Source organism: Heliangelus exortis, chromosome 9, assembly GCF_036169615.1.
Source record: "Heliangelus exortis chromosome 9, bHelExo1.hap1, whole genome shotgun sequence".
In the NCBI taxonomy this organism is placed as follows: domain Eukaryota; kingdom Metazoa; phylum Chordata; class Aves; order Apodiformes; family Trochilidae; genus Heliangelus; species Heliangelus exortis.
In genome coordinates, this window is record NC_092430.1 from 5,809,346 (window position 1) to 5,830,037 (window position 20,692).

A 20,692-nucleotide genomic window follows, 5' to 3' on the forward strand; every position below is an offset into this window, starting at 1 on the left:
GGCAAAAGTGGTCAGGATTTCACAAGTGCTGCCGTGCTGGGCACAGTCCTCACCCAGTCAATATCTCCCACAGTTTGTCACATCTTCATCCAAAACCTCCCCTTCAAACTCCAAAGGATGGTCAGATGATACACACACTCCTCCCCAGCACACCACAGCTAGGGTGGGCCCAGGATACAGCTGGGACACAGTTTAGCCCTGAGGATTTAATTTTTTAATCTTTATTTTCCCTTCCACTCCTATTAGTACTTGGGAGGTAGAATGAATTATAGGTTATATTTCTGTATTTTGCTCTTGAAGAAATGAGGCCTCTTTCCTTCTGTTGAAAGAACACAGGTGGATGTAACAGAATCTACTAAGTTATTTAAACAGGAAGTGGAATAAGATAAGACTAGACCTGACAGAGCACTTGTTTAGGCAATTAATAGGAATCAATTAAAGAAAATAATGATTATGTTTCCTAAAAGAAAGCCTTCTTACTTAAAAGAGAGAAAAGAAAATCCCCTAAGTCTCTTTCAGAAACAAATGCCTGCAGCCAGCTGGAAGAGCAGACTCCTGTTTCCTGAGATCCAAACTGAAGCCTGGTCCAGCTTGCCCACCAAGGACAGGTGGTTTACAGTCCCATCACTCTGACACAACTTTGTCTCACCTGTCCTGATCAACACCCATGGCAGAGGTTCCACTGCCTGCTCCAGGCAATCTCTGAGTGCTTTGCTCTCCTGTCTCTTAGCCTGAAACTTTCTTACTCAAATTTAAACCTGAGGTTATTTTCTCATCTACTGCAGGCGATGAACAAATTTGTTTCCTTCCTCTGAGGGCTGATGCAGGAGAAGCTTTGTATAAGTGTTCAAAAAGGATATAACTGTCCTCATTTCCACTGCTTGATTACCTGGTATTTCTTACAGAAGAAACTGAGCATGTTTATACACAGCACTTAACTTGCTTGTCCTGAATCACAGTGCCCAAAGGTCAGACAGGACACAGTAGTGCTGAAGGAATCATCCCACAGATTCATTTGTTTTGCAGACCCTTTTCGGACCCAAGCCACCACCCAACCATGTTCTACCTTCTATCTTCTCTAACTGTTTTTTCCTCCAAGGAAGCATTACCAAGTCCAATGTTTTCCATTCTGCCACTGAGTATTTCATACATCTGCTTGTTCAATAGGTATCTGCACCTGTGGAACACAAATCCATTTTCAACCATACCTGCAACTTGACAAGACCATTTCATTTCTGCTCCTGTCCTCCAACCTACCTGCAGCTCCTCCTAAACTCATCTCACACTTACATTTCCAGATATTTACTTCCACGTGGCTATGAAACCTAGTTTGAAGAGCCTTTGTGCCCATCACTTTGCATCTCAAGATGTTCACTCAAACTCACAGGCCATTCAACTTCATTTATTTCTCTCCTAGCAGATGGCAGGTCAGTAGACATCCGTGGGTCCCCACATGCTATGGAGCTTGTACTAGTTGCTAAAAAAAAAAGGCAAAAATCATCCAATCTTCTCCACACAGTGGTCTCATGGTATCAAAATGTACCACCCTTTTTTTCCTATATAAGAGAAACCCAAAGTGGTCAACTTTCCACCACGGTCTTCAAACTTGTGAGCAAACACCTATAGAGACATCCTCAAGAGGGAAGGTAAAACCTGTGGTTTTATTTCCTTGCACACTCTATCTAAAAATTGTCCCACCTCACGTGCGTTCCATTTGTCCAAGTAACTTCTCAGCCATCCAGTTGTTTTGCTTCCGTTTTTAATCTCTGATGGGTGTCAGCAGCAGTTTCTTGCCAAGAAAGCTGCACAACACCAGCATAAGCAGGGCTGCGTGCATCTTTTTCTTGATGAGCACTGGGAAGGTCCCTCATCTCCTTCATCCTCTCAATCCCTACTTTGCCGGGCAGAGATTAGGCAGGGTAAACACAGCTGTTTCAGGTGCCCTGACAAAAGAGTTGGGTGGGCCTCAGCACCCTCCTACATTCCAGGAAGAGAAGAATGGACTGATTTGTGCAATAAGGAAACAAGAGGGAAGAGAGGCAGGAGAGGAAAGGGCAGGAGGAAAAGGCTTCCTTCCTCCCTGCTTTACAGTGGGAAAACAGGTTTGTTTAATTGCATTTCAACTCACAAGAGTTAGATTGCAATTTTGTGAAGTGCACCATAGAGTCTACACCCTGGAAATATCCAAGGAAGTAATTTTAAGGGTTAGGTAGCTGTGGACAGGGGATAAGGGGAACACGAGTTCCAGAGAAAGGAAATTACAGAGGACTCAGAAGGATGGGGACTACAGCTTCAAAATGGAGATCAAAAAAATTCCTCTGAACCTCAACCATATTTCATATGCCCAAAAGATGAGTGTTGCTAGAAGTGGCTTTGGGTAGAAGAAGGATGTGTCACACAACAGTTTTTAAATGGCACAGCATTAGAGGGCCACCCTGCCCACACACCAGCTCCCTGCAAGCACTACCGCCTTCTGATTTTGACTTTCTGCCAAAACACGAGTCAGAGTGTTCCTAGGATCTGCACAGCTGCTAAACACCCAGACTGCTCTCCAGAGATCCAGAGAAGGAAGTCAGAACCCCTCAACTCACTTTACCCCCCAGCACACAAAGTTTGGGGTGCTCGCAGCTGATGGGAGCTCAATCAACAGAAGCCCAGATGAAGCATAGGAGAATGGCCAAGTAACTGTGGAGACCAAAGTCTTCACTGTTAGGTTTCTTTTCAGAGCAAAAACCTTGTTCTCATCTTAAAACTCGGTTTATAGAAATTACTATAAGCTAAAAACTCAACACCATATATAAGTCAGATATTTCTCCCCAGCAGCATCATGAATCCAGTCAGCTTGCCTCTGCACAAAGATGGGTTCCACAGCAGAGGTCTATTTTCAGAGGCACAGAGCTTCTAGGAGATTAAACACCATACTGTCTTCAGACAACAAAAACATTCTTTTTGTCATCTGTTACAACCAGGCACCAGCACAGGGAGAAATGGCCATCTCTCCAGCAGATAGTTCCATGATCCAGGTCAACGAGCAGTTTTCTAAGGTAGTGACAAATAAAGCACTGGCATGAGTATCAGCACAAAGATGCCAGTCCCAGGCAGATATACTCCTGGCAGACAGAGACCACCATAAACAGGAAAGGGAACAGTGTTCAAATTGCAGCTGTGACAGGAGAGAGGGATGTGAAAGGACACCTCAGCAGCCAGGCAGCCCCTGGGAACAGGAGCTGTAGATAAGACCTTCTCAATTCACTTGCTGCCTCATTATTAGTTGCAATTAGTGCAGGCCATGCTGATGTCAGCTCTGTTTCTGATGAGGAAACTCACAGAGAAGCCAACATGTAACCTGATGTTGACAACAAGCCTGGTTTCAATGATCTCTGCTGCTGCTTCAAGGCCAGGATCTCCTCCACCACCCAACAAGTGACTCTGGCTGGGAGTCCCCAGAGACCCAGGAGCCTCCCCATCCCAGAACTGCAGAGCACATGCTACTAATAGCTTGCCCTGCCCTCTACTTTGTGCTCATGTCCTGACCCTTATCTGTGCCAGGGAATTGGTTCCTCACTGCTGACACCTGGGAGCCCTTTCCCATGGCAACATTTGGTCTCTGCTCTTCTGAGGCATAACTGGGGGGTGTTTGACACCCTCTTCTCCTGCAAAATACAGTGCCTCAACACCCTCCCTTTGCACAGGGAAATGTTAATAGGGGACACTGAAGGCAATACACTTCATTAAACTGATTAGCATAAGTATGGAATCAAGCCAAGCTGCCTACAAAGGGGATAACAGTGACCCAGTCTGCCATTCCAGGCTACACAGCTGTGTATGTACCAGAACCAGTAGGTTCAAGGAACTCTCCTAACAGTTGTTTGCAACATCAATTTGTCTTCAAAAGGAAGGATTAAACTTCTATACTTCTATAATATAGTAATAATCACAAATATAGTAATAAAATAGGTATAAAGTAACAATGCAGCCCTATATTATACTGCACTGATGTGATACCTTATAAAGCAGGAACTTGAGTAGCCACTTTAAGTAAAAATCACTAGATTCAGATTTACTTGCCATAGCACCCAATAGTCACTTTCTATTGCTCAGATGACCAAATATTCCCCACAGAGCATACACATACACAAGGTAAAGTAAAAGAACTGGCTGGTCAAAGGAATTTCCCAGGGAGAACAGATTTTCTCTGGCTCCTTTCCCATTAAAACTACTCCTGTACTCCAGAGATCCAGAGAAGATGAGCTTTCATTCTTCTGGTTGTTATCTGAACTAATGGCCTAAGACAGCCTGCAAAATTACAAAACAGTAAGTGGCTCACCTCCAAGTACTGGAATTAATCCTAGGATACTGACAGTGCCTCATTAGGAGGTCCAGCAGCCCCCAAAACAATGACTCAGGCTGTGAGCTGCAAAGCCCTTAGTCACAGGGCACCTAATGATGGAAGTAAGGATCAGGGCTCCTGCCATGGTCCCTTGCATGCCCTCTGAATCCCCACCCAGCTTCCCTCTCAGCAGCCACAGAGGATACCTATTACAGTCAGGGAGTGGGTTTCATGAACTTTGATTTGCATCAGGTGTTTCTGCAGCAAGATCAGGAAGATGACCAGGCACTGGTAGCAAGTGACATGTGCCTGGCTTTGTTCTCTAGATGGGACACTGGTATTCTTGCTGAGGAGCATCAAGCCCAGCACTAAAACATCTACTACTTCCTCTACTACTATCTACTACATCTACAGTTGCCACACACTACCCCAACCTTGGATGCAATGGCACTGCCATCTACCAAAGGGCCACCATTCACAGGAGGGGGCAAAACCATCCAAGAAAACCATTTCATTCTACAGACCAGTCTCTTATCAGCTGCTTTCTGTGTTAGCCTTGAAACAGAAATCAGACACATACCAGAGAGGCAAGCTCACTTGCCCATCACATGTGGTAGGCAAGAGCTGAACACAAAGTACCAGAGCAGTAGGAGTGATGCTGAGGAACGTGAGCCTTGGGCTCAACCCATCGAGATATGAAACCAGATGTCATTTTTCTCCAGCTCCAAACAGGAGCTTCCAGAAGCCCAGCCACACTCTCTAGGAGGCCAAAGCATTGGTATTGAAGACAGCAACACCTTGCTGCCAGCACTAGCAGTGCTCATGGGCTTCTCTCACCAGCTGAACCTACTTCAGCTACTCTCAACTTACAGCTGTCAAGGGAAACGGTGTGAAACAGAGTAAGCCAGTAATATAATTAAGAAAGGAAAAACAAGGCTCTGAAGCTGCTGAAGACACCTAATGCAAGGGAGCACTATGGAAGACAGACCTTGACTCAAGCTTTAGGGTGAATATACTTCAAATTACCTCCCATCACATCAGTGACAACCTCTGTGTTGTCACTAATTACACACATTTTGGGGACTGGATGTGCAGTTTTAACCTCTCTCCTCCCTTTCTGTTAACATCACCTTGTTCTTATCCTGATTGTTAGCCTCCTCACCCACAGCACAAGCAAGAACCACACAGTTACTGAACATGACTGGGCAGTTTGTAAACATTACACCAGCCCTGAGCAGTTCTCACAGTTAAGGTATAACTACAGAGTAAATACTAACTGTACTCTTTCAAACTCAGTAAGACAGATCTCAAGTGATGATAAAGCATATGGGAAAAGGAAGAGTGGAGGAAACCAAATAGATTTCTACAGAGAACTCTAAGAGACTTTTTTTTCTTGGTGCCCTTTAATTCAGGCTATCAATTTCAGGGGCAAAAGTCCAACAGGAGGTTACAGATAAGCAGTGCTCCACTTCTATAATTTATGCAACCTGTATTTGACTGCTCACTAAAACACTGGAAAAGCCTAAAGCAAGTATTTTCAGTTGTGCTGAATTGTAGACTTTATACAGAGCACCAGGAAAAGGTATCTCCCTGTTTCAGAAGTAAATTCCCTGCAAAACAAACTAGTGTTAGAAAGGAGTGCAGATAAAAAAAAAAAAAAAAAAAAAAGCTAGAGCCAGGATAATTATAAGAAGTTACTGTCTTGTCTTTCATATTGGTATTACACAACCAGACTATTCCCTCACTAAAAGCCCTCTGGTTCAATACTAAGTCCCAGCCAGGGCAAAAAACCAGCTTGCGTGTTGGGCTACAATTTTGTATCATCCTCAGATATCTGAGTTTTCACTTCAAGTGTTAAAAAGTCTTTCTAACTGATCTGGTAACCATGAGAACATCAAGACCATGAGCTGGACAACTGATTCAACATTTTTAAAAAATACATGAAGACCTTGCTGTCACACCTAAGCATTTCATTCCTTCTCTCTTGTTCTCAGGGCAGCTTCTGTGGGCAGATAGGACTGAATTACAACAATTCAGAAATACAGACACTCCCTGCACTGCTGACCACTGTAATGAGCCCTTACCAATTTTTTTTTTCTCTTTTCTGAAGTACATATAATCTGCAAGTTATACCTAAAAGACAATAGTGATACATCCCAAAGCAGCACTGCTGGCAACAAATGAACGCAAGTAATTAAAGGCCTCCTGCTCCCAGATGAAGAGCTGTCCTGTCTCTTAGCTTTTTGGAGGGATGTCCCTGCAGGATGGCATCCACCCGTACCAGGCATGCTCATGTCTTCTCCACTCAGGCATGCAATTCTGTATAACCTCCTGACTGTCCACAAGGAGAACCTGAAGTCCTTTTAAGACTGCATAGTGGCAGTAAAAGCAAGAAGTGAAAACAAATCTTTCCATGAATTATCTGAACAATTTTTTTTTAAATAGAGTTTACTGGGTTTTGTGTAGAAGCGAACAGACTGAAGGATTACTGTAATTTTTCTAATCTTCTGAGAAAGAGTCAAGCCATGGCTGATGAAGAATTTTAGATGCTTGAAGAGGAAATCCAAGCACTAAATGTAGAGCAGGGAAAAGTAAAATAGTGTGAGAGGGGAGGCTGTGGCCCTGTTTGTTTTGCTGGCAGGGTTTGGAAGACCAGCATCCCACCTCCCTTCGAAAAGGCACCGCAAAGTGATCTGATAATGAATTCAAGTCATTACAGTAGGAGAAAAAGCAGGTCATCCAACCTGCACACATGGGTTGCATCATGCCCTTCCCTCTTCCCCGCAGACACACAAGTGAATTACTGCCCCGGCCACGAAACGCCGTGACCTGCTTGGCCAGAGGAGACGCAGCCCACCTCCATCACAGCCCCGGCTGCAACAAGCACAGCCCCGGGCAGAGCTCCCCCGCTGCCGGGCTGGGTCCCGCGGGAAGCCGGCAAGAGGAGCCCCGGGCCATCCCCTGGGAGGCCGGCATTGCTCAGAGCAGCCCCTCCTCAGGTGCTACCCGGGAATGAAAGAGACCCCCAGTAAATGGAATTGCCTTCCCCGCCGCTGCCTGCGGGAAAACGTGTGTCCTGAGGCGATGCAGCGCTGCTGCGGAGTTCCTCCTGGCACCGCTACAGGAAGACCGCAGCGCACCCCCCCTCCCCTCCTCGCACCGATTAGCTCATTTCGGGGGCTCCACCGATGGGAAGCAAGAGCCCTAGAAACGCCTCCTCACTGGGATGCCGGGCTACGGCCCCGCGCAGCGCTCCCCGGGTCCGGCGCAGCCCGGCCCTTCCGTCCGCCCGTCCGTCCGTCCGTCCTCCCGGGCAGGAGGCGGGATGCGGGGAGCCTCCCCTGGAGCCCCGGAGCTCACGCCCGTGGGGGGTAGCTCCGCTGAGTCACGGCCGGGCCCGGCTGCCCACCCCGGCACTCACCTGCGGGCCGCGGCCGCTCCGCAGCCCGTTGGGGGCTCCGCGGCCGGGGGCTGCCGGGCGGCGAGACGCGACGGTGCCGTTGCAAGCGCCGCGGTCCCGGGCCCCTTCCGCGGGGTCACCGCCGCTCTCCTCGCCGGCGAGGAAGAGCCCGCAGCAGCGCTGGAAGCGCGCCACGGGCTGGGAGCTGCGCAGGGTGCCCAGCAGGCTGGACATGGTGCCGGCAGCCTCCCTACTCCGCAACGCGCAGCTCAGCGCAGCTTCCCGCCGGCCGCGGGGCCGCGGGCAGGTGCGTCCTTCCCGCCCCGCCCCGCCAGGTGCCCCCGCCCCGCCCGCACAGGTGCCCCCGCCCGCACAGGTGCGGGGCCCCGCCCGGGAGCGCTCTCTGCCGGCCGGGCCATCCCCTCCCGGTGCTCCCCCCGCGACAGTAGGAAGCTCAGCACGTTCCACTTTTTGGTTATTTTTCTTCTTGTGATCATTCTTGTAAAAGAAAAGAAAAAAGAAAGAATATCAGCTGCCTCGAGCTGACCCACACTTTCTTAAAGCACCCCAGAATCTGACCAATAGCTTCGGGATTTCCCTGGAAAATACCCAGACAGGGAAGCAATGGGAAGGTGGGTGTGGATCTGCTCCCCTTCTCTGTGCAAGGTTTTGCACAGCCTGGACGGGCTTCAGGGGCTCGTCTGCCACTGATGTAGGTTAATCACAAATTTGTTAGGATTTTTTTTCCCCTCTCAATGACCTCATATGATTCAGGATTGCAGCAAGACTTTTTTTTCTAGAGCCTTGGGAAGTCAGAGCTGTGTGCCATTCCCACACACCCCCCAGCCCCTGACAGAGCCAGCACTCTGGGGATGGCAGGGCCACCTCCTCACCCAGCCCCAGCACGGCCAGGCCACCTCCACAGTGTAAGCAGCCTGGCCTCCACGGGGACCTCCAGGGATGGGGCTCCGTCACCCCAACCAGACTCCAGGGTGGAGCCCAAGTAATTGTTTCCTGTGATTCATTCTCTTTTATCTTCTCAAAATGTCATCTTCTATCATCTGAGGTTTGCCCAACCCCAGCTTCAGGTGACATTACGTTTCCAGTGCTCTCCTCATGGCTTCTGCATGCACACGCTCACCCGTGGCCGTGATGTCTGGGGTGCCATTGGCTCCGTGGCAGAACCAGCACCCTGCAGGCCCAGGAAGGTGGCTGCTCACCTCAGAGGCTTATATTGTTGAACTGCAGGAATTATTAATTGTTTCCTTCTGGTTTAGTAGTTTAGTTGCTGGATAATGTATTAGGTGAGCTCAGAAATATGAGGGAAGATTTTCTTGGATTTTTTCACCATTTTTTGGATCTGTGAGACATCTACAACTATGGAATTTCAGTTAAAAATTGCATTTATATGGTTAGTTTCCTCCAACATACACTGGCTTCAGTAGGGCTGGAGGGGAGACAAGTTTGATCCACAGTTCCTTCCTGTTTATTTTCATTGTATTACAGAAAGAGTCTTCAAAATTATTTAAATTTTATTTTATCCACCTACATGACAACGTATATGAGAGTTTTTAACATATTAATTTGAAAACTAAAATTAGAGCCCTACTGGTGCAGCTGGGATTTTTATTGCAGATGCTGGTGAGATAGGATCTCATCCAGGGACACGATGGGAAGCAGGAAAACAGGAACAAAAGTGCAGAGCTGGGGCCAGCACTCTGGAGGTATTTTAAAACATCTCTCTGATAACCACTCAATATTTATCTGATCTGCCTACATACTTGTGTCTCCACACTGTCATTATAATACTTCTCAAGTATTAAAATAGAACTAACAATCCATAGCCAGCTTCTACCTAGCTCTTCTTCAGGCAACCCCAGGCTAGTGGCAGTGTGCCTCAGGAAGGATGTCATGATCTAGCTGGTAAGAACTCAGCAAAACCAAGACATTTTTTTTTCCAAACCATTTTCTCAAAGGACTTTAGAGCCCAACTCTTACTTCCATCTTCCTTCACCATTTATTTGAAATTGGCATTTTTCATGCTTACATTGTGACTGAAATTACCGAACATTGTATTATTTTAATACCAGAAGTTCCAGCTACACTCTTTCTTGCACAAGACTCTTGCATTCTCATTTCATTAAGTTCACGTGTTATCTTGGATCTGAGACTTTTGTACTCCCACTAACCCCACAGGGAACAAAAAGCAGCTTCTTCAGCTCAGCTGGAAGAAATGAAGATCTTGAAGTAAGACGATGAGATGGCCAAGTTTTGTGAAAGGTGCCCTTAGAAAGCAATGTATGAGAGACTGTGGTTTTCACAGCACCTGTATCATTTGCTTTTGATTTAATGCATATCAAAGTTCAAATAAAAATAATATTGAAGAAATTTTCTTAGAAAAAAGTCTTTTGAAACATAGGTCAGTAAAGAAAGAATCACAAAGTTTCACCAGACATTGCTCTGCAGCAGTAGGAATGGTGTTGTGTCTGCAATGCAAAGCCTTGGATAAGTATAATTCTCACTGAGTCTCTCCCAGATTTAATCTCCATTTGAGATGTAACAACATAAACCAGGTTGGTTTTGCACAACAGGAGCCCCCACAGCCTCACTGGGTCTCAAGTCTGTGTTCTATATGCCTTTTCTGACACACACCTTCTTTAGTTCAAGTGAAAAATACAGCAAGATTGGAACTTGTTTCTGTAATAACTCAATGCCTTCAATGCACTGAACACACAGCTGATTGTCTGTGCACAGATGGTTTTAAAAATGTAAAACTCCAGCACAGAGGACGTGCTAAATATATAACTTCTTTTAGGTCCTAACTGCTCAACAACTCCTGTAACTTTGGCATGGAACAAAACGGAATTGTAGACCTATGTTTTTAGAGTTCTCATATAATTTAATTATAAAATCCTTATTTTATATGTATGGTCATATTTCCAGTTTTAGAGAAAAAAGTGAAAGCAAAATGAATTTTAGAACTTGGAAAGATGAAAGCAGCACCAAAAACTGCGAATGTGCTGAAGCTGCGCCTGCTGGTTTGGGTAAAAATAATTAACTTTGCTGTTTGCACTGTAAGTAACCAGATAATGCTATGTAATTACTTATGAATTGCCTTGCTTGAAATGGTATTGCTAATTTCCAGTGATGATTAGCATATCATTTAAATAATTATTCTGCACGGTATCACTTGGACACTTCAATTGCATGCACATCTACTGTGAAATTCCTCGAGGTGTTCTCAGCATTTTGAGTTATTTGTAGGCTGTACCATACCTTGGCTGTTTCAATGTTTTGGGAAGCAACAGTAAGAAAGAAATTAATAATGCTGTGTTTAAAAATTGAATGGAATCCCTAATAATTTTTAAAAGTTTGGCTATCATAACAGTTGACCTGTCTGATTTTATTTACAATACCAGATGCTAGCCCTCTGGAAAAAAATCTGATTGACTCAACAGCTTCAAATGCTGAAAACTTCTTCTCTGGATTGAGTTTTCTCTTGATGTACTTGAAACCTGTAAAGGGTCTCTAGTGGGTGTTTTTATGGCAGCTCCCAGGCTGCTGTCTGGTGCATCTCTACTTATAGCAGCCAGTGCCTGGATTAAGGGGATAAGACAAAAAGACAAAGAAATTCAGCAGCCTCTGTAAATCACCTCCGGAAAGGTGTCTGGAAGAGTCCTTCCTAGCAGTGACCAGCTCCGAGATGGTTACAGCCAGCTCCCCTGAAAATGGTCTCTCTGAGAGGGGCTACAGAGACATGGGCACTGCTGGAAGGGCTGAATAAACATCCTTTCTCTTTGCTTGGTTAATTCTGAGCCATCCCCTGGCATGTTTTCTTCAATAAAGACTCATTCAGCATATGAAGTCATGGCAACAACAAGACTGCTCTTGTGTAATTATTATCAAATCCAGTGTGATACCCTGCTTTTTACCATTTCCTTGTCTTTCAAGCAAGATATTATTCTAGAAAGGTCAGTTTTGCTGACCCATGAGTGCAGAAGGAAGACCAAAAGACAGTGTGTTGTCCTCCCTTAAGCAGTCAGCTGCTATGGCTGGACAAAACTGCACAAACTGTTGGGAAGAAGCTGCTGCCTTTGCTCATCTGCCTTTCCTGGAGGAAAAGCCACTGATACTCACGGGTGATGGGAAGCAGAGGTTTATGTTGCCCTGGCATTAGCAGCTTCCAAATGGCCTCTGTGCACTGCACATTTTTATGTGGTTCTTCATCCTGTTCAGAGCAGAGGAAGGATCAGCAGCCTGGCTACCTCTCCATCCTGCCCCCTGACAGGTTCTCCTTGGAGGCACCTTACTGATAAGAAACTGCTGCCAGCACTTGTGAAGCTGCAGCATTTTGTTTTCTAAATGTTTATTGCTGTCAAACACTTGTTAGAAATGCCACAGAGTATTTCTTTCCTCTAAACCCTCTTTGCTTGAGGTAAGGAGCTGGGCATTGCCAGTGGAGGTTAAACTGGCCTTCAGAAATGGTTCTGTCCCTGCAGAGGCTCAGTCGATGCAAAATGTCCTGAAAAGGGCAATGGTGGCTTTTGCTCAGAGCTGCTGACTTGCTAATTTAATCTTTTTTTCAGGTAATTTATGAGGTTCAACTAAAAGTCTGTTTGGGAGTTAACAGTCCAGAGAAGGGGGGAAGTGGAGAATGAACAATGAAATGTATCAAAGCTGGTGCTGTCAGGTCATAGATTTAGTTCATCATTTATTTTGTTGGGATGCACAAACATTGGGTAACTAATGCTTTTAAAAGCACTAAAAAATATATGCTCTGTCAATTAATTCAACTATGAAGAGCTTGGAAATTCTCAACTTTACATTTTACTACCACCCACATTACAGATGTCATCCTAAAACCATAAAAAGCACTTAGGGTTTGGGCTTTTTCTTTATTTCTACTATCTACATGACAAACCTTAATGTCATTGATCTTATTTTAATGACAGTGAAAAAAATCCCACAGTCATATGTCAACATTTTAACATTGATTGACTAGCAGTAAACCAAGGGTACCTATGTACATTTTTTATGGTCTAGTAGATAGAAACAACAATTAAGGGACCTGACAGTGTTTGCCTCAATTCATTAGAAATCATGTAAGATACCAACTTGAAATGCTGGAAGCTATGAGATTAACTGTACAGGGCAGAAAGAAAAAAAAAAAGAAAAAAAAAGCCTTGTACAGTCTGGGTATTTGCCCTGATTCTAGCAATTAATACCATCCACCATTCATCCATCTGGTTGGCAGCTTTCCTGGCAATGGCTGGAAGAGAAAAATCTTCCTTTAACTCCCCTCCCTAGCAGTTCTGATGTCTCTAACAGTGAGGGAGTTGAGAGCAGATGCATTCCTTGTGATTTCTTGTATTAATAGAATACAAGAAACTTTGGATGAGCTTCTGAAATCTTATTTGGAGCCTAAGACAGTCAAAGATACAAGGATAAATAAATAAAACAAGAAATAGTGATCTAATTACATGAGGTAAAAGTATATTTCTGAAATTATGGGATGAGGTTTTAGAGTGCAAAAGTACTTCCAGAGACCAGAAGTGGCCCTAAGAAATTTTCTCCCAAATATGGTATTTTTCTCTATTTTTCTTACTGATGAAAAGCATTCACATCTCCCAAAATGAGACACATTTCAAGCATGAAGAGTGAATTGCCTCTGTTGCTGCTGATAAAATCGTTCAGAGGTCTCTTTTAAAGTAACTGCCAAAACAAGTTTGGGTTTCCATAGATTTAAAATCTGCATATTTCATCTTCTTTGTCCATGGCTGGCATCCTGGGAGGATTCTGTCTGTTTATCTGCCTGTGGAGTATCCTTATCCCTGCCATCCTGAATCCATGTGTGCCTGCCTCCAGCTTCCATCTGCTGCTGACTCCAGGAGCCCAGCCTGGGATTTGATCTGCAATAGGACAGCCTGGCTACCAATTATATTCCCTCAGGTCTAAAAGTGGAAAAATAATGCACACAGTGCCTGATTCTGTACTCACTGAGGAAAGTGCAAGTAGGGAAACTGCAATGAATCAGCCTGAATTCTTCCAAAGTGGCATTCATTAATAGGAGTAAAAATATAGTCCACATTCCTTGTGAAAAAAATACTAACAGAAAAATAGAAATTTAACCATTTTCAATTATTCTTACTCACAAAACTCAGGAATCTTATACTCCCCAATTAGGTAATTTAGATTTCAAATTAAGATGCAGGAACTTCTTTCTTGACTCAGCAAGAGCTGCATTTTTAGCTGACTGGAGTTGTTCTCTCCAAACATAATATCCCAAGTTCTCACTCCCATCAGAAAGGCATCCCAGTTGCTACTTGGTTTTGTTCTAAAATATTTAATATCTAATCAACCCATTAGAAACAAGCTTCTCCTTTTCCTTTCCAATATTGTGAAAATAAGTGGGCCAGTAAAATAGACCACACAGCAGGAATATGCCAAGTAACAAATCAGATATCTCTTTCTTTCTAGAGTTACAGTCACCCTTGGTGGGGAGAGTTTGGAAGTTGGCAGCATCCCTTTTGGCAGTCTCTGTCCCCTTGTAATGCTGGAGATCCATGCACTGTGTCTGAGTCATCTGGCTTGTTCTGCAGTGTCAATTAGACAGCTATTACCTCCCCTCTAAGCTGGCTCTTCCAGAGCTTCTGGAGTCCTGGTTTGTTTGGTTTCTTTTGTAAGGAAGCTCTTCCTAATCCCTGGTCCTTCTTGCTCTTCCCTTAACACTTTCCTTCCAAGTTTGCCCTCCTAGAGAAGAGGCACCAGCAGCACACACAGTGCTCAGTGGATGATGGATACAGTGGAAAAATGATGTTTTAACTGTTCCTAATTTACCCCTAACACTTGGTTTGCTTTCTGACTGATACCTCCTCTAAAGCAGAGGCTTGGCTCTTCTGGGCTTGCAGAGCTCCAGGTAAGGAATTCAGAGTTTTCCAAGAGGTTGGGAGAGCAGGGGGTGGTGAGGGTGACACACAGTCCTGCCCCTCTAGAGGCAACCCAACTTCCACATCCCCTGACAAGCTACCTGAGCTCAGTTGAAGCTTCAGGAAGTTTCTTCTCTCCTAAACAGGCCATTCTTGAGCACAAATCTGAAATACATCTACAATACTATTTGAAACCAACCTCAAGCTAGAGCAACTCATAGGAAGGCTCCCTTAGGCTTCAGCTAGCTATAGATCAGATTTTAGATTCATGTTGAGTGATTTTTAAATTTGTTATTCTTATGAGAGATGCGAAGGCAAAATTTCCATGTGTTTACTGCAGCTCAACCAAAAAACACATTAATATCTGAATGTATGCAATTGTATGCAAAAATTACCAAACTTTTCCTGTGTTTCTCATTCTCTATAAAACTGTTTTTTAAAGCCCATATACATAATATTGTGGTTTCAGCAATAGGAGTTGTTTCCAAGCAGTCTTAAAAAAATATGTCCCCAGAACTATCAAGGATAAAAACTTGTCCCCTTTGAGGGTAATGAAAAAATTCTTAGCAGTTTCACTACATCAAGATTGAACTTGAGAGATAACCACCCTATTTTAACTCAACATTACCAATGATACACTATAATGAAAGCAGTAACCAAAATGTCTACTCTGGATTTTATACAGAGCTGTCAAAGCACTAAATAATCTTTTAAAGTGATTCCATACAGGAATAGCTTTTCTTTTCCAGTACAGTGCAAGGATGCTTGGACAGCAGAAACTGCCCAAGAGCAAATAGCCATGCTTGTATTTACCAGTAACTCTAATCACCACTATCAGTAATTATTAATTTTGACTATATTTTCCCACAGAGCCGCTTTAATGTGGCCAACATCACCAAAAAACTTAGCTCAGTTGAAGCCCTAAGGTACCACATGAGGAGTAGCAGTCCTGCACCCTGAAACACCTTGCTCAGCAGCAGCCTCTCTCCTAGCCAAGGCTCCTAAGGCAGGATGAGGCACCAAGCAAGCCCCAACAAGCTCTGACAGCCACATGCTGCCACCTAAATCAGCATTCAGTGTCAAACTCAATCCTATTACTGTGAAGTGCAGAAAGCACAGTGCTGGCCAAAACGAGGGACTTCCTACCTTTTTAGTTTTGTCCTTTTGGAAAAAAAAACAAAAAAACCCACAATGGTTGAATCAGTGTAATTCCTGGATTATTTTCTCAATTACATTATCAGCAAAGGGTCTGAGGAAGTGCAGGAGAAGGTAAATTTTGTAAAAATACATTTGTTCCTAAAGCTGCAAACAACCTGGAAGATTGCACCAATTTAAATACTGTTTTCTATGAGCTCAAATAAACCTCTGCAAACACCCAAGGCAGGTCTGCCCTAACACAGAAACACAGTTCCTGCTGCAGGGAGCCATTAATAAAGTGCCACACACACCAGAGAGATGCACTCCGTGTTACTGCACAGCCTGGGGGACCCAAGGGGCAGCCAGTGCTGGAGCCTAAGCTATTGATCTGGGTACTCCCATTAGCTAAATTAAACAACACTAGAGTCACCTTCAGAACTGTGCAGTTAGCCCACATCTGCCATCAGCTTAAATAACATTCCTGAGATGGGTTTGCTCCAGATAGCAAGACTGCAGGGATGCCCCTCATTGCTGCTAAACCTGGGCTATTTGAGAAGGCTATTGCACCAAGGGCCATAACCTCACAGTTTTGCATGGTTCCTCATCTTTGCTTAACAAAAAGTTTGCAGTGCAGTAAACTACCTGTTTGGGATGTGTTGAAAACAGGATTATGGAAAATAAAAGGACAGGAATAATCAGAAATTATTCCCATCAGAAATGAAGAAATGATTGCAGTCACCTTCAGCCTTAAGCCCACATCCCTCATCCTTTTATTGCTAATAAACCTGTTGCACAATTTGGCATCAGACTGATGCCAACGAGGGTGTGACTGTGTGTGGGGCTTCAGGACAACAGAGGAAAACTTAAAAGCTTAATCTAGAAGAAAAGAGAAAGCAAAGAGCTCATCAGCAGAGGTACTCTCTTCTGGTCAGTGAAGGCCCTGTCTTTCATACATTGCCTGAAGCAACTGAAGCAGGGCTGTATTTAGCAGCTACATCACAGTAAAGGGTAATTTTAGGGGAGAGGGGAGTCAAACACTCCTCTGCATCTATTTACTTCAGCATCTTTCCTTTTACATACATGAAGGGAAAAATACATGTTGTATATGGCTGTGACTGATGTGGAATTGCTCATACTTGTAATCTTTCTTCTTTCCATTTTCAGGTCCCTGAAATGCCCACAAATATTGAAAATTAACATTTCTTTCTGTACTGAATGAAGCACAAGCAACAGTTTTTACAGTAGTTCCAAGACAGAAAACATTAAAAAGCACTTAAATTATAAATTATTCCTACGTTAACTGAAAGACAATCTTAACATGAACAAAGCAGAATATGATGGTGCAGCATCCTGTGATAAAATGATTGGGCACAAAAATAATGCACAGGTTTTTGTACCCATCAAAAGTGAGTGGAAATGGGGCTGGGGGAAAAAAATTGTGGAAACGAATAGGAGGGGAAGGTTGAAAAGCCTTCTCTTTTTCTAAATATTTACCAAATGGGCTCTAGGCTTATTACTTAATGCACTCCAGAAAGTCATATAATCAGCAGCCTTCTATAAAAGTAAAAAACTTCTGCTATTAAAGTATCATCAAAAAGCTTCTGATGTCAACCATAATAGTACATTAAACCACAAGGACTTATCTGAAGAACTGTCTGACTGCAATGATCTTTGCATATCAAACAAGCTACTTAGTCCTTGAAATGTATAGAAAACATAAACATAAAAAAGGGGGGTTAACTTTTTTACCATGGCTGGCCTGGCACCTGATCCATTCCTGTCCTGCACATCCATCAGAGAGAACTTTCTTCCTACCTGTATATAAAAAGCAGGATGTCAAATTTCATAAACATAGCTATTGTACAGCAACACACAAAAAAAGAATAATTAAACCAGCTAAACCAGACATTATTGCTGCAGGGATTTATGCCAGTATGTCCCTTGTGAAAAAAGGGAGGATTCTTCTACAAGATTGTGGGCTTGGTTCATCAGTGATTTCATGTTCACTCTTACAGCTCTTCTTAAATCAAGTCTTACACCAGCATAAAACTGGCATGCTGCATGGGGTAAATCAGGCCCAATATTTAAAACACTAAAAACCAATTCCTACCAGCCATAGAATGATTATTTTAAGTGGAAAAATGTGTATTCCATAAAGGTTTTTTGCCACTTTTATTCAGAATTAGTAACACAACTTTTTTCTGAATAACATCCAAAGACTCAGATAGTGGTTCAGCCAAAAGTCAGCCCTCAGAATCAGCTCAGTTGCATTTCAGTGTGTTTTTTTTACAATAACTAATATATCTTTCCCACTAAAGAACAGGTCCTACAAGCTGACAATCCAAAGAACAAATGTTTATTGTAAATAAAGTGACTAAAAGACAGAATTCATCCGGATTTTCAGAAATACTGTAACTCTTCCAAAACCTGAAAAAAATTCTCTTCAATCCCAATTCACAGTCAACATAAAAGATGTTTTCCAGTACTCATGATCCAATCCCTCCACTTGTGTAGAATTCAGGCTTTAGTTGCCAGAGAAATCCACCCCAAGAAGCCACCTTCAACTCCAGGTTAGGTGTTTGGCCACTCCAAGTGATCAAAGAGCCAGGGCAGCACCACAGGGAGCAGGAGCACGTGTTGCACACACACCCCACAGACACCACAGAACCCCAGCTGAGCACTCCAACAAGGATAAGGCAGCCAGAGATGTAAGAACACAACTTATCTTTCAGGTTGTCCAAGCAGGCTCTCAAGTCTTGCTCTGGAATATAAGATCCCATTACACACACCACATGATGCTGGGCCAAGACAAAAGGGCTGAAATAGTTAATGGCTTTGTTCCAGAGTGAGGTAAATGTATGGAAAGTGTATGGAAATCACTGTGTCACTCTGCTCCCAGCCTCATGTCCTGTCCATGCAGCCACTGGCATTGTCCCTTGCACTGGCTGCAGACCTCATGCACTCAGGCAGCAGCATGAAACAGAAAAACTAATAAAGAAGTAAACAGTGTTCATTTGGATCATCTCTACAAACACATGTTGAGTGGTCACAGGAGTTCCTGTGCCAGCTAAAGAGTAGGAGCCTGCAAAGGCCACTTGAAACACCAAGAGGCAAACAGGAGTTGCACTCTTCCATGGAAAAATCCAGCTCCACACTAGGGGTAGGGACAGGGACATCCACTGGGCTTACATCTTCTATGAAATAATGTTCCCCAGAGACCACATGGCACAAGTGGCCTTGTTCAGCACCTTGTTATACAACACTGTGTTCACAGGGGTAATTATCAGCAAAGAAGTTTTAGCAAGAAATGTAAATCCCATCCTAGTTTTGCATTATTATTATTGCAGTTATCATCATCATCATTATCATTATTTTGAGTTATGCCTGACTTTGCCATCTATTCTGTGTACTTTTCATGCCAGCTTTACAGGAAGATTTCCCAATGCTGACTTCCATATACTTACTGGGTGGAGTTTCAGTTGACCTGAAGGCATACAAACATCAGATAAGAAATCTCAGAAGAAAAAAAGACAGGTGCAAACCAGTTGGAAGCAGAAACAGAGCTGATGTATCTGGACCTCATTAAAGCATTTGATACAGCACCTCAAAAATTTTAACTCGACAAATTAATTCAGATTTTCTTGCATATGAGAACTTCCACGTGTTTTGAAAATTAATTGGAAGTTGTAGGGTTATGAAAGTTGTAATAATATTAAGTGGAAGGGCGGTGCCTGGGATAATTTGATAAAGATCTTTTAACAACCAATTAAGTGTGGAGCTGACGCTATACTACAGAACAGAAGCAAGCAAAAATAAATAAATAAATAAATAAAAGGGCAAAACACCAGAAATATACTGTTTATAATTTAAGAAGACATGAATAAATGAGATTTGATGGAAAAATGAAAGATACAAGTTAGATGGAAACATTTCAGATTCATCAGGGACAATTCACAGGATCATGAAAACACTGAAAAAGCCCCCCAGGTGACAGGGGCAGATGAGCTCTAAGGTTGCAAACCAGTGTGGGCTTGCAAAAACAGGAGATTTTTGACTCCACCTGCTTAAGTTGTTGTGCACTATGAACAGTGACAGCAAAACAAATTTTCTTTTTTTTTTTTTTTTTTCAGTGACTGAGCCTAGATTTCATTAACAGATTTTTAGTCATCTCCTAGGATAAATTACAAAAAGGATCTGCCCCCTTGTACAGAGAATGATTTTACTTTTCTCTGTTTGACTTTATCTCATTATTTTGGCTTATGCTAAGTTGAAGTTCTTGCTTTTGCTAGTTTTATTGTTCAAGGACTCAAGGACAACCTTCAGATCTGTCACTACAATTTAGCAACATCTGCCTTTGCATCTTTCCAACAAGTCAGTCTTTCTAAACAACAGTTTCCCCATCTTGTTTTGGCTCTTCAAGAACGCTCGAGGCTCAAGAACAAAGTAAATCCTGGTACAGATAGAAGAAGGCTCCAATACTGAGAAAGAGAGGGAGTTTCCCACAGCATTTGCAGCGAAGCACACAGGATACAGCATGTCACAGGGCAGAGGAGCAGGGAAGATGTCTAAGACAGAGCTCATTCCAGAGCTGACTTTCACAAGATGCAGCTTTAGCAACATGGTAAATCGATGTAGTGTACCCGAAACATGGCCCTTACCTGCCCAGAGCCATCCCTGCCCATAAGTGCTTTTTAAGAACTACCAAGAGAAAGAAATACTTATATGGCCTGTGCTACACTGCAGATAAGGGAAATACTCCAGACCTCTCTGATGTGACCAAGCAGAATCTGATTCAGCAAAGCATATCAGGCTGTATAACAGTATTACATTGTAGGCTATGAATGCTTTATTTGAACTGGCTTTAAACTGATCAAAAGCTCTCAACCTAATACTGCAACG

The 20,692-nt window shown here is 43.5% G+C and overlaps 1 protein-coding gene across 2 annotated transcripts in view; it reads right to left on the reverse strand.

Moving 5' to 3' along the window:
- SGPP2 (sphingosine-1-phosphate phosphatase 2) overlaps positions 1 to 7,995 on the reverse strand; it is a 33,896-nt gene extending 25,901 nt beyond the window's left edge. For both annotated transcript variants that reach the window (XM_071751811.1, XM_071751810.1), the window contains exon 1: positions 7,752 to 7,995. In XM_071751811.1, coding sequence (XP_071607912.1) covers positions 7,752 to 7,964 — 213 coding nt within the window. In that variant the 5' untranslated portion in view covers positions 7,965 to 7,995. The remainder of the gene's footprint in view (positions 1 to 7,751) is intronic.
- Positions 7,996 to 20,692: the final 12,697 nt, after the last annotated feature.